Raw genomic sequence first — 12,645 nt, 5'->3', positions numbered from 1 at the left:
GAAAAAAATCACAACTGTGAGCCTAAGGCCTTCCGAGCATGTAAGCTGGGAGAGCTGAAGGCAGAGAGTCAGTGCAGCTTCTGTCTGCCACTGGTAAAGGAGCAGCCAGAATCATCAGACAGATAGATGAACTCAGGTGAGGCAATATCCGGGGGCACTGGCATTTTCTAGCATGCTGGCTTCATCAATAATATTCATTGCAAGTAAAGCTTTGAACATAGATAAAGCTCACTGATTTAACTTCTGTTTCCCTGCTCTCATTTAAAGCCCCTGCAAGAGACCAGCCCCTTGCCCCTATGAATATGTTCACCCATAGAATGAGGTCAAGTGTTAAACTCAAGTATTTGGACATATGAATCCACAAACTTACTAGAGTGCTTCTTTTTCAATATACCAAATTCATACATAAATATAATGAGCTGAAAGCAAATCAAAACTAAGGCTCTGACACCAGTTTTGCAGCTATTTAACTTTATTATATTTTAAAAGTGAGAAGTTTTCTAATAAAAATGTTAAATAAAAAATAATAAAAGTGAGAACTGTAAAACTATTTGTATAAACACCTGAGAACTGTTCACCGGACACAGCATCTTCACTCAAACAATTTCAGAGAAGAACAAGTTTAAATTAACTTTTATCTTATAACACAAAAGAAATAACATAGATGAAACCACTCTTTAGATCGCATATGCCCAATAAATCATTGCTTTTGTTTACAAATATAACGGACACTTGGTTTTCTCTAAAGGCAATGTACATGCTGGACCCTGGCAAACGTTTATTGCACTTACAGCAAATGACTAATACAGTTAGCACCAATTCTTACAGCTTATATTACAACAAATGTAATACAATATAAAAATGTAATAAATAACAAAATAATAATAATAATAATAATAATAACATAATAGCATGTCTTACTTGAAAGTTCTAATTTGTAAAATAAAGTCCAAAATGACAAATCCAATGTACCTTACAAAGTTTAATAGTATAAATGGCTAAGAAAGCAAATGAACTAGATATACTACACAGGACGGAAAACTAAAGCTGAGAGGTACTTGTGATGGCAAATGAAGTGCATATTCATTATAGAATAAAAACATCTCAATATATATAGAAGTGGAAAATGCCATTTTAAATTCAAAAAGATTCACTTGTGTGCACACTTCATATATAGAAAAAATACAAATATCAAACAGTATCCATATGAATATGCATTTTTTAATTCAACTTCAGAGAGAAATGTGAGTTATAAATGGCTAAATATCTAAGATTAGGCAAAATATTTTAAAGTTCTAAAATAACAATTAAATTTAATGGAGAAGAATAAAACAATACTTCACCCAAACTACCTTGTATTATAAGAACTATTGCATAAAACAGTCATTTTATCTTATAATTTATCCAAAAAAATGGTAAGAACACTTTATGAAATCCTGTAAGAGTACTTTTTTTTGTTTAAATCTGATCAAATACAATATACAGAGAAATAATAACAAAAGGGAAATAATTTATATGGCTATTACATTTCATATAGAACATGAACAGAATACTGCTATAACAGACACAAAATATTTGAGAAAAAGATGATATCTACAGATGCATCTTTGAATTATCTTCTAAGGAGAACTTCTCATAGATTTTATTAGAGAACTTGTCAATCCCTGATACTTCCCCTTTGGGATTTAGCTGTTTTGGCTCTATATAGAAACATTAACTGAAATCAAAGGTGTTTCTCAGATGAAGAATATTTTTAACTATACAATAACAATAAAAAGATAGAAAGAGCCAACTACTAATTTGAATACACTAATAGTAATGTGTTAAATGGTTTCTAAAGAAATAGAATGAATTGCAATATAGTTCTGTAATTCTGTATGTAACAAAATTTTAGAGGAACCTTCTATAACACAAAAATATCTAAGGGCAATGGAATGATTTTACATCAATATGGTATTGGTCTTCCAGAATTAAATCTAATATATATTTTTTCAGACTTTAATGCTTCTTTCTGCTTTAAGCTTTTCGACATAGTGGCACAACTTCAGAGCTGTTCCTAGCTTAATTCCCATAAACTTTATCATAACTTCACTCTGGAGCAGTAGCAGAGCTATCCCGTCAATGCCCTACAGAAAAAAGGAAATCAGAATAACTAATAATGATTTCATACCTTATCAGGAAAGTCATCCTATCTAATAAAGAGGGAATATGCAAATTGACCATCACACAGTCACAAAGATGATGGCACCCATAGCCACAAGATGGCAGCGCCCAGTTCCCTCAGCCCCACCAGCGTCCCCCAGTCCTTTCAGACCCACCGGGGGGCAGGGGGGCGGCAGAGGCAGGGTGCAGCCAGATCTGCCCTCAGCCCCTCAGCCCCCTAAGGGCCAGCCTGAGGCACAGGCAAGCCTCAGATGTCAGCTGCCCAGCCAACACCCAAGGTGTAGGCAAGCCTTGGATGCCAGCTTCCCAGCTTCCCAGGGCAGGCCTGAGGTATAGGAAAGCCTCAGATGGCAGCTGCTCAGCCACCCAAGGCCACCCAAGGCTCAGGTAACCAAGCCCGGCTGAGGCTTGTGCTGCTGGCAGTGGCAGCAGCAGAGGCATGATGGGGGCATCACCTTTCCCTGATCGCTGGGTCGCCTCCCACCCCTGAGGGCTCCTGGACTGTGAGAGGGGGAAGGCCAGGCTGAGTGACCCCTTTCCCTCCAATGCATAAATTTTTATGCACCAGGCCTTTGGTTTCTTTATATAGAAGAATAGTAATATCAATTAGAGGGCAGCTCATTGCAGTTGTATATTCTCTGAACAATCAGCTGCTTTATGAAACCTATTAAAGATATAATTTGTATAGCTGAAGCATCATTTGATCCCTTACAAATTTACTTCAAATTTTAAGAATAATTATATTTAACCCAATATACTAAAAATGTCCTAAGTGTCAAACTACCTAATTTTAAATACTGTATGTTGAATAAAATACTGCATAGCTAAGCTATGACAAAAAGAATAAAAGCTATGAAGGGCAGAAATAAATTTCAGATGATCATTAACTTTTTAAGAAAAGCTGGGAATATGAGTATGGCAGGATCAATGCAAACTGTAAATGTGCATCATAACAAGGAGGACACTCTTGTGTGGTGTAGTAGCTATCATTACAAAGGAGAAGATACCTGAGAGTGACTATGCTGAATCATCTTGAGAACTTAAAAACTTGTAATATTTTAGGTACTCAGTTATCCATTTAAAATACAGATCCAGCTTCTACCACTTAAGGATCTAACTTTGAGCTCAGTAACTTTTCTCACACATGCAGTTCCCTTACCATCCACACTAATTAGTATCAAATTGAAGAGCCTGCACTGAGGTCATTCAGAGGCAGGAAAACTGGATCAAAAGATACATTACGTGTTTCTTGAAGGTGTCGGCAATGGGGATGAATGCCTCAGGATCTGTATGCTCTAGATACAGGACCACTTCATCTACTGTCCAAGTTGAAGGATCATGAGGGAAGCTTTGACTTAGCGGACACGTGACAGCTCCATCTGATGCATCTTCAATGGGGGAAAAAGACAAATCATCTTGAGTTGATCATTATTCTGAAAGAAGATATGTTAGGTAGGGGGTAATGGCCTTACTCCTGGAACCATCTGTTAGGTACCTCGGCAAGGACTCAAGACTCCAAGTTCAAAATCCAGTGAAAGCTTAAAGATGATGTGAGGATGAGCACCCCATCTGACTGCCCATGAATAACAGCAGCAGCTTCCAAAGTTACTGTAAAGCTTCAAAGCTCATAAAACAGACTGAGCAATCTGAGATCTCTATGGCCACAGGCAACTATAGCAAAAGATCTGTTACTGGGTTAAATAAGTTAATTTAAGCTAACCTATTATTCTCTAAGCATTTCAATGAATTTATCTCTTATTGCTCTGTCTAGATTAAGTTTATTTTACTAGCTAAATACAACGGGAATCCCCAAATTAAGCTTTATAATTTCTTAAATTTATTCACTTTAATAAATGAATTTCAAAAATCCCATTATCTTTGAGAACCAAATTAGTTCTTTACTGAATCCCTCCTATATATTCACTATAGATATTTTAAGCATCATTTTACTCTTTAAATTCCTTTCTCTCAAGGCTTACTTATCTGAATTTTGAAGAAAGCAAGATGATTTTATTCTTAGCTAGGTCAGAAGTAACTTCAACACTATCTTGGGTACTTCTTTTGAGTTTAACTACACTGCAATAGCTATTTTGATTTAAGGTTTATATGCTGAAAAATAACAAAGACATGAAACAACTGCAGTGCTCATACCTCACTATGTTTTAGCTAAGTCATGTTCACTAAGTCATGATGACATTTCTCTGTGTCTACATATATTCATTTTCTCAACCAGAGCACTCATATCTCTATAGTGTGTGATAACAGAAGTGGGGTTTGTAATTCTCTAGGAAGATTTGTTTCTCTAACCAAAAATCATCAATACAATTTTTATCTTCCTTGTGTGTGAATTAGCCAAAGATGTATCTTTTCTTTCCTATCATCCTGGCTCTGGCCATTTCAAGAGCATTCTAAGTATTTACCCTGGAAAAAGGTAAAGAAAAGCAAAAGATAAAAATACTCACAATGGAATCATTATGAGTATTAGTGAAGAGGCATGTCAGTTGATTAGCGGTTGTTGATGAGACATAAGACACTTAATAAGTGTTAGCCATCTAAACCAACCCTCAAATAGGAAATGAACAGCTTCCACTAGCTTGCACCAAGTATGTTGAGGAATATAGGTTAAATAGTGTTACTTGTAATATGTGTTTTTTTCACACTCACGGGCGACGCAGGAAGGGAAGTTACGGCTCAGGCTATCCTTTTCCAGCAAACTTGAGTAAGTCATCATCTCAGGGCTGTATGCCACACTGGATTTACATTGCTCCAGCATAGCTGCATGTACTGATGTGGAATTTTTTGCACCTGATAAGATATTCATGGCACTGTGAGGACCCTGATTGTCAAAGGAGGCTATGAAAGGGGAGCGCTCCATTTGCTCATCGGAAATGTAATGTGATGAATCTTCCTGTGTATAGGGAGGGAATGTTGGACTCTGGCTAAGGCGCATATCATGATCCTCATTATCATGGATAATGGAATCCTGTGATGCGTAATAATTTCCTACAATGCTGCTCTGGGAATCATGTCTGGGCCTTTTTACTGGTATAGTTGGGCTATAACTTTGTCCACAATGGCATGAAGCTGGAAGAGACATCTCCATCTCCATCTCCGTCTTCTTTTTCTGCAGTTTAACCTTTCTAGAAAGCAGGTAACTGTAATGTTTGTATGCATATCCAAGTGGCTTCTGAAATGACACAAACCCAGCATAATAAACCAATTGTGAGTGAGCAAAAAGTAAATAAAATAAGTAGTAAAGACATCAATATTTATTAACCAATGCAACATTGCATTCTATTATTAAAAAGTAATGTTCTATTTGATTATATGAGTTTTATTCCTCTTCAACCCCACCTTTTAATTGCAGTTTGTACATTCTGGTTACAAACATAAAAATACCCATTGTTTATACATTTCTTAAACCTAAACTTCAGCATTCTTCCTAGAAGTTCAGTCTCCTCCCAACTGTTGCTACAAGTATGGATCAGCCTCACAATCTCACAGACTTATTAGTCCTCTCTCACTTCTAACTGACAGGCAATTTCAGCAACCATAGGTTTATGAAAATATTTATGACACTTACGCGATTTTGCCAGATTAATTTTGTACGAAAACGGTAAATTTTTGAAACCTTTCCATGAATGGTTTTAAACTTCTTATTCAGGGTTTGAACAGAATTTTGGATCATCTATAATAATAATAATACAATTTATTAGTAGGTTCTATGTTAAAAGTTAACATACAAGAAAATACTATTAAGCCAAATTTTGACTGCTACAATAAAAGTTTACAAGCCACCAGAAATGTCTTGCTTTCCAATTGATGCCTAGTTGTTGATGACATAGTTCCCAGCTAGCTAACATAAGGATTGTCAACCTCCTACACAACTACTTCATGTAATATAGGCATTTTCAGAATTTACATAAATTCTGAAGTAAATGTAGCACAATTCCTATAACCCGTCACATTTATGATCGACTAATTTTACATCAAGGAAGGCACTATTTTAGGAAAGAAATGGTCAAATCTGCTGAAAAGTCAAAGAACCTCTTTCCATATGATGGTGTGAACTAATAGGCAGTGAGCATTCCAGTCTAGAAAGAACAGTGAGCCAAAAATATCAGATGTGACTTTTGCCTTCAAAGCATTTTTAAATTATGCAATCAACAATTAACAACATACAGTTAATGATCTGTGAATATACATCCCTATATGCCAAGCAAGTATGTCACAAACAGAACCTGAGAAATTTTGAATACACAGAAATTTCATTCAGGCAAAAAATACACTTAAATAACAGGCCAGAGCCATTTCCTTATTCACTCATTCCAATAAACATTTATTGAGGGCCTACCACCTGTCAGAACTACTTTGCTAGATGCTAGAAACATGGTCATTAAGAAAAAACAAACAAACATCTCCTGTCCTAAGGAACTCCCATTTTAGCTGGGGAGAGAGAAAAAGTAGAGAGATGCTTTCAGCAGAGAAACTGAGTAGCAGCCTGGAGAAGAGTTTCTCAGAGTGTGGACAGTGGACCAGCAGCATCAATACTCTCTTCCTGGAATTACAAATTGCCCTACCCCACACCTAATAACTCAGAGTGGGGGCAGCAATGTGTTTTCACAAGCCCCCAGATCACTCTGTTTTCAATCAAGGGTGAGACCCATTGATTGAGCTATAGCACTAGGCAAGCAGTGCAGGCTCTGAAACAAGGTTGAATCTAAATACAAGAGTTCTGACACTTATTATCTCTGTGACCTTGGTGAAGTTACTTCACTTCTCTGTGCTTCACTTTCCTCATGTATAGAATTGGGATAAAAATATCTCTGAGTTCTCTTGAAAAAATAAGATTCTATGGTATTATGTTCATACTAACATAATAATGCTACCTGATGATTAGTCCAATGACGCTCAATCATCTATTCATATTAATATTACTATTATGATTATTATGGCACAGGTAAGAACAGGAGGCTAAGTGTACACAGAAGAGCAATACCTAACCCAAGTTGGTAGAGATGCCATGGAAGAGCATACAGAGCAGAAAGAATAGTGTATTTAAAAATACCCAGAGAGAAAACAGGAAGTCAGACATTTAGATAGTGAACATAACTGACGTTCAAAGAGCTGGGTTATTAAGGGAAGGATGATAGCAAAAGAAGGATGGGAGGCTACAAGAACTCCTTTTGTAAACTGTGGGAGAAGATGCTGAGTGAGAGACACAGAGGCTAAAGACACAGGAGAGAGAGGGATGGCCCATTAAGGCAGGTGTCTGAACACAGGGAAAGAGGGTCAGAGGAAGCCAGCAGAGATGTTAGCCTTACAGAGGTAGACACCAGAAGAGGAATGGATCCCAGCAAAGTTTGTTGGTTTTGGGGAGAGGAATTAGAAATTGGAAGGGATTTCTGCTCCATGCCCTCCATTTTCTCCATTAAACAAGAGGCAAATATTGGGGTGCCTGGAACTTGGGGTAGGGCACAATGGAAGAAGGAGCTGACTAGAGAGCTGCTGGAGAGGGCTGGGGTTTTACTGAAGAGGATGCTGGACAAGGATCAAAAAGAAAAGCTGGAAGTGCTGCACCATGTGGTCTAGACTAGAAAGGGAAGCAGTTGAAGAAAGGAGAGCTGGCCCACTAGGCCAAATAGACTGAATCCCTTTGTCCCATTCCAGGCCTGTGACTGGGACCTGAGCATTTCTTGTCCTGGATGCTACATCCCACCATATCTTGCACAACTGCTCAGAAGGCCCTGGCAGAGCACTGTCCATCTAGGACAGTGGTCGGCAAACTCATTAGTCAACAGAGCTAAATAACAACAGTAAGTTACAATGATTGAAATTTCTTTTGAGAGCCACATTTTTTAAAATTAAAATTCTTCTAATGCCACTTCTTCAAAATAGACTCGCCCAGGCCGTGGTATTTTGTGGAAGACCCACACTCAAGGGTCGCAAGAAGCAGTTTGCCGACCACTGACTTAGGTCATCATGGATACTTATGTAAGGAATGCCAGGGATAGCTCTGCTCAAAATCATAACCTATGTCTCCTATAAGCATTCCACTTCTGTTCTTAATAATAAAAATAGCACTCATGAATATTCTTTACTTTTCAAAGTATGTTAAAGATACTTGTTATATTAAAGATACTTGTTATATTAAGAAACGTTTATTTTTTATAAATGTATATTACCTCTAGTGTATATAGCTCATAAATCCTTGAAAATTACATATATCTATCAAGCTCTACCAACATGCTAATTTTTACAAAATCCTCTCAAAACAATATAAGATTTGCTCTTGTAAAATAAGTAGGTTGCCGTTTAGTTTCAATTGAAATGCATTTAGACATATTCTAAACTTCATCCAAATCAGCCCATTTCCTTAGAAAGAGCATGTTGGAAAATTTAAATATTTAATAATATAGAATCTAGATGAAAGAGACATAACTACATTTGACCAGTTAAGAGCTTTTTTGAAAAAGCTATAAAATCTACATATTGGTATTTCAAATTTTTCACCTACAGATGCTATTTGAACTGGAAATTGTTAAAAATGATAACAATGGGATGATAGTCACAAATTAATACAGTAAAATTTCAACTAATTATATACTTTATACAAGATAAAGAGAACTTCAGCTTAATACTTTAAAAAACTACATTTGACAGACAGAACTCTTGTACCTTGCAACGATTCAGGATATCCGCAACTGATTTTCGTTGCTCTTCATAGTATGTGTTAGACTGAACACTTTGCTGCCAAGATTTTAAATGTTAAGTATTAATTATTTAATTCTGTAAGAGTCAAACTGAATATAAAGGATAAATAACACTTTAATTAAATTGTTTTTACTTTTCACCAACTTTTTAGAATTTCAGAAGTCAATATAAAGCAGAATTGAAATAAAATAAAAACATACACTAATAGAAATGATTACTACTAATTAAGAGAAGGAATAAGGAAATAATTTATTATACCAGAAGGACCTACATTTAGAGTTTTTTTTACTGAAAATCAGTATTGCTCTCAATTTCCTACTATATAAGAAAAAGAAGAAAGTAAAATAGTTAAATGCTCATTGTCTAATGACAGGAGGCCAACAAATTTAGGAGTAGTATTTTCTTAAGTGTGATTTGGAGGTTGTCTGCAGTATGTGAAGAATTTAAATATTTGTCTTTAAAATGGTTGTGTTATATTTGGCAAATGGCAATTATTACTTACATTGCCATATCCAGGTTTTGATTGATATGCATAAAGAATGCCATTATCATCACCATCACAAGTAGTTATTGGAGTTTTTACCTAAGGAAGATTTATTAATAATTTAAAAGTAAACATGAAAGATGGAAATGAAAGAAAAATTGAGGGCTTCAACTTCATTTTCAAGAAACTCCCAAATCCTATCTGTGGTATTAGAGGACCTTTGACCATTGTAAGTAAACATTATGACTACAAGAAAATGTGTACTTGCAAAACTGTTTTCTCATTAACCAAACTACACTTAAGACATTATTTCTATCAAGCTCAGCCTCTTGTGTACCTTAGGGTAGAAAGACTAGTCTTCTAGTAATTTGGCACAAGAACTATTATAACAGCAAATATTTCTAACCACAAAGAACCCAGTTACATGGCTTTTGATTTTTAAACCATCCAACAGTGCCACTCTGTGGACAAAATAGTAAACACTTAAGTACCTATTTCTTTTTCAAAAACTTTTTATTAAATCCTTATTTTCCTGATTAAAAACGATTTGTTTTATTCGATAGCATATAAGTTAATTATTGCTAGTAAAACATCTTCAATTCTAGGTATTTCTACATAATTTTTAGCAAGGGTTTTTTTTTCTTTCCAGAAGCACTTTTAAATTTAATTATTTTTTCAATTACAGTTTATATTTAATATTACTCTGTATTAGTTTCAGGTATACAGTATAGTGATTAGACAATCACATACTTTACAAAGTATTCACCCTGATATTTATAGTACTCACCTGACACCATACATAGTTATTGTAATATTGACTGTACTTCCTATGACTAGTAAGTACCAATTTGTACTTCTGAATCTCTTCACCTTTTTCTTGATAAATTAATATCTAAAGCATCTTAAAATGTTTTTGGAATGTTTTAAATAAATAGATAACCATTAAATAACCATTAAATTTCATTTAATAACAATTCTAAGAATGAACTATAGGAATAATTTTAAAATAAGCATACTTTAAAGCTATGCATGTCTGTTTCAAAAGATATAACCAAAATAATATGGAATTACTATAGATTAGTACCTATAAAAATATAGCATCTTACCCTTGTATTGTGCCTTATGCTTTTCCAAGTGCTTTCACATAATTATGTCAGAAAAAAAATGGAATCTTTGTAGGCAGTTAACATTATCTCCAAAGATAAAAAGTGTTAAGACTGATATGTTAAAAAATTGCCTCTCCCACTTAGGTGGCAGTAATAGCTATTACACCCTTATGTAATTAATGTGTTTTCTATTAAACCAAATTGTATATAGCTTAAAAATATTTTTATTCAACTTCTGGGATCAAGAAACATACAATGTGACAGGATGTACAAGACAACAAACATTCTAAAAAACCATTTGGCAGATTCTCATCAAGTTATAATTATATCAATTATATGACCAAGCTATTCAATTCCTGAGCATTTACCCAAAAGAAATGTTAGTATCTGTTCACAAAAAAACTTGTACATGAATGTTCACAGCAGCTTTTAGATCACTGTCAAGAACTAAACACTTACGATCTCTGCTTGAAATTAAATTCAATTTAGAAAAGAATAGAACACAATGAAAAGAACAATGACACATTTTTTTTAAAAAAAATTGAAATACAAACCACATCAACTTCACTGGAGCAGCTAGACATCGTTGTGCAATAGGAGCAGCTTCACTTCTCTGGAGCCTAATTATTTTCAAACTTGCTGGAGGGTTTATTTGTGAAACTGCTTGGTCACCTAGGACTGAAAAGCCTTCTACTCCTGAAAAACAATGCATGGAAATGTTACTTTACATACTACGTTAATAAACTTAGTACAGATGTGTTCTCACAAGCCAACTCAAATTGGAGTCTTGGTTGATTTTTAGGGTTTTCTTGTTCATGATTTAGAATAAACCTTTAAAGTTTGAAGGACTATATTGCTCATGCATAGGAATAAGAATCAAGATCAAACACAATTCCAAATTGTGAAGTGAATGCTTCACAATTTAAAGGTTACAGAATAAATGCTGGAAACAAGGCAACATGATTCCTAAGATTCCTTACTGCTTTTGTAAAGGAACTCCAGCAGGCTCAAATGTGACTCAAGAGTCTGTTCCAGCTTGGGTCTCCGCCACGGTGTGGGCTGGGCAGACCACCTGAGATACCACCTCCTCATCTGACAGGTGAAAACTGGCTGAGATTATCTCTAAGGTCACTTCAGCTCATAATCATAAGGTTATGATTCCTTCCATAGTTAAATTTCATATTAAACCTAAATAAGTGTATATAAAACATCAGCTAAAGAGCTTTCAGAATTACGTAGGCTTTGTTATGGTTCTGAGTCATTTAATTCTGCAAATAGGAAAAAGCATGGAGTGCAATGCAATCATATTATATATTGTAATAAGGATGTGAACCCTGGCTGGCATCATGGCACTAGAAGGGGGACATACATGAGAGCACTAATTCTATTTATCCACCCAGAGCCAGACCAGAGAATGAAGGAAGAATTAAGTCTCAAGTTAGATAAATGTAGGCTAATACTGTGGAAAATGTGCAGTTATAAAATATATCCAATTTCAGCTGTAACTTCAACCAAATTTTATTATTTTATACTATGTGTAATTTTCCTGATAAGAGTAATAACAAGCTATGAACAACTAAACTGTGATGTTTTGGACAAAGAAAGATTACATAGCAACAAAAAGAAATTAACTATTGCTATGCCCAAGGACAAATCTCACAACCATAACATTGAGTAAAGGCCAGAAAATAGTACCAACTTCATGGAGTTATGATTAAATGCTTGGAACAATGACCAGCATAGCAAAGGCACCCGCTGTTGGTTACTATTATTTTATTATTTGGGTATTCATAGCATTCTCCCAACTATTCATCATGAAGCACATGTGCAACATGCAACATATAATCAGGGTCATAACATATAAATCTGATTTACTTTGCATCTGGACACTGCAGATATAGCAACCAGAGCACATGAAAAATAACTGGGCTTTAATACTGAAACCCAAGGCCAATTGCAAATTTTGCTATTTTGCTTTTGGCAGGTATTTAGTCTCTGTGTCTTGATTTCATAACCTGTAAAGTTGGAATGATATCTACTCCACAAGGCTGTGAAGACCAAATGACACAGTTAAGCAATCAGCATCTTTGTCTGGTCCATAGCAGGCACAGCATAAACTTTGTTTTCCTTTCACTTCTTCCCACAAGGTAAATAAACTTTGCACAAGATTTTCTTAGA

General features: G+C 35.3%; 1 protein-coding gene across 1 annotated transcript; it reads right to left on the bottom strand.

Moving 5' to 3' along the window:
* Positions 1–717: 717 nt before the first annotated feature.
* Positions 718–12,369, bottom strand: SCML1 (Scm polycomb group protein like 1). Its single transcript, XM_045582441.1, has 7 exons — positions 11,022–12,369; positions 9,344–9,460; positions 8,842–8,913; positions 5,747–5,851; positions 4,828–5,350; positions 3,406–3,551; positions 718–2,126 (listed from the first exon to the last, which is right to left on the bottom strand). Exons 1-7 carry the CDS (start codon positions 11,049–11,051, stop codon positions 1,992–1,994), a joined length of 1,128 nt encoding a protein of 375 aa, XP_045438397.1. The 5' UTR covers positions 11,052–12,369; the 3' UTR covers positions 718–1,991.
* Between the last annotated feature and the right edge of the window lie 276 nt (positions 12,370–12,645).

The sequence above is a fragment of the Pipistrellus kuhlii genome, unplaced genomic scaffold (assembly GCF_014108245.1).
Source record: "Pipistrellus kuhlii isolate mPipKuh1 unplaced genomic scaffold, mPipKuh1.p scaffold_m20_p_16, whole genome shotgun sequence".
Taxonomy (NCBI): domain Eukaryota; kingdom Metazoa; phylum Chordata; class Mammalia; order Chiroptera; family Vespertilionidae; genus Pipistrellus; species Pipistrellus kuhlii.
This window is presented reverse-complemented; position numbering and strand designations above follow the sequence as displayed.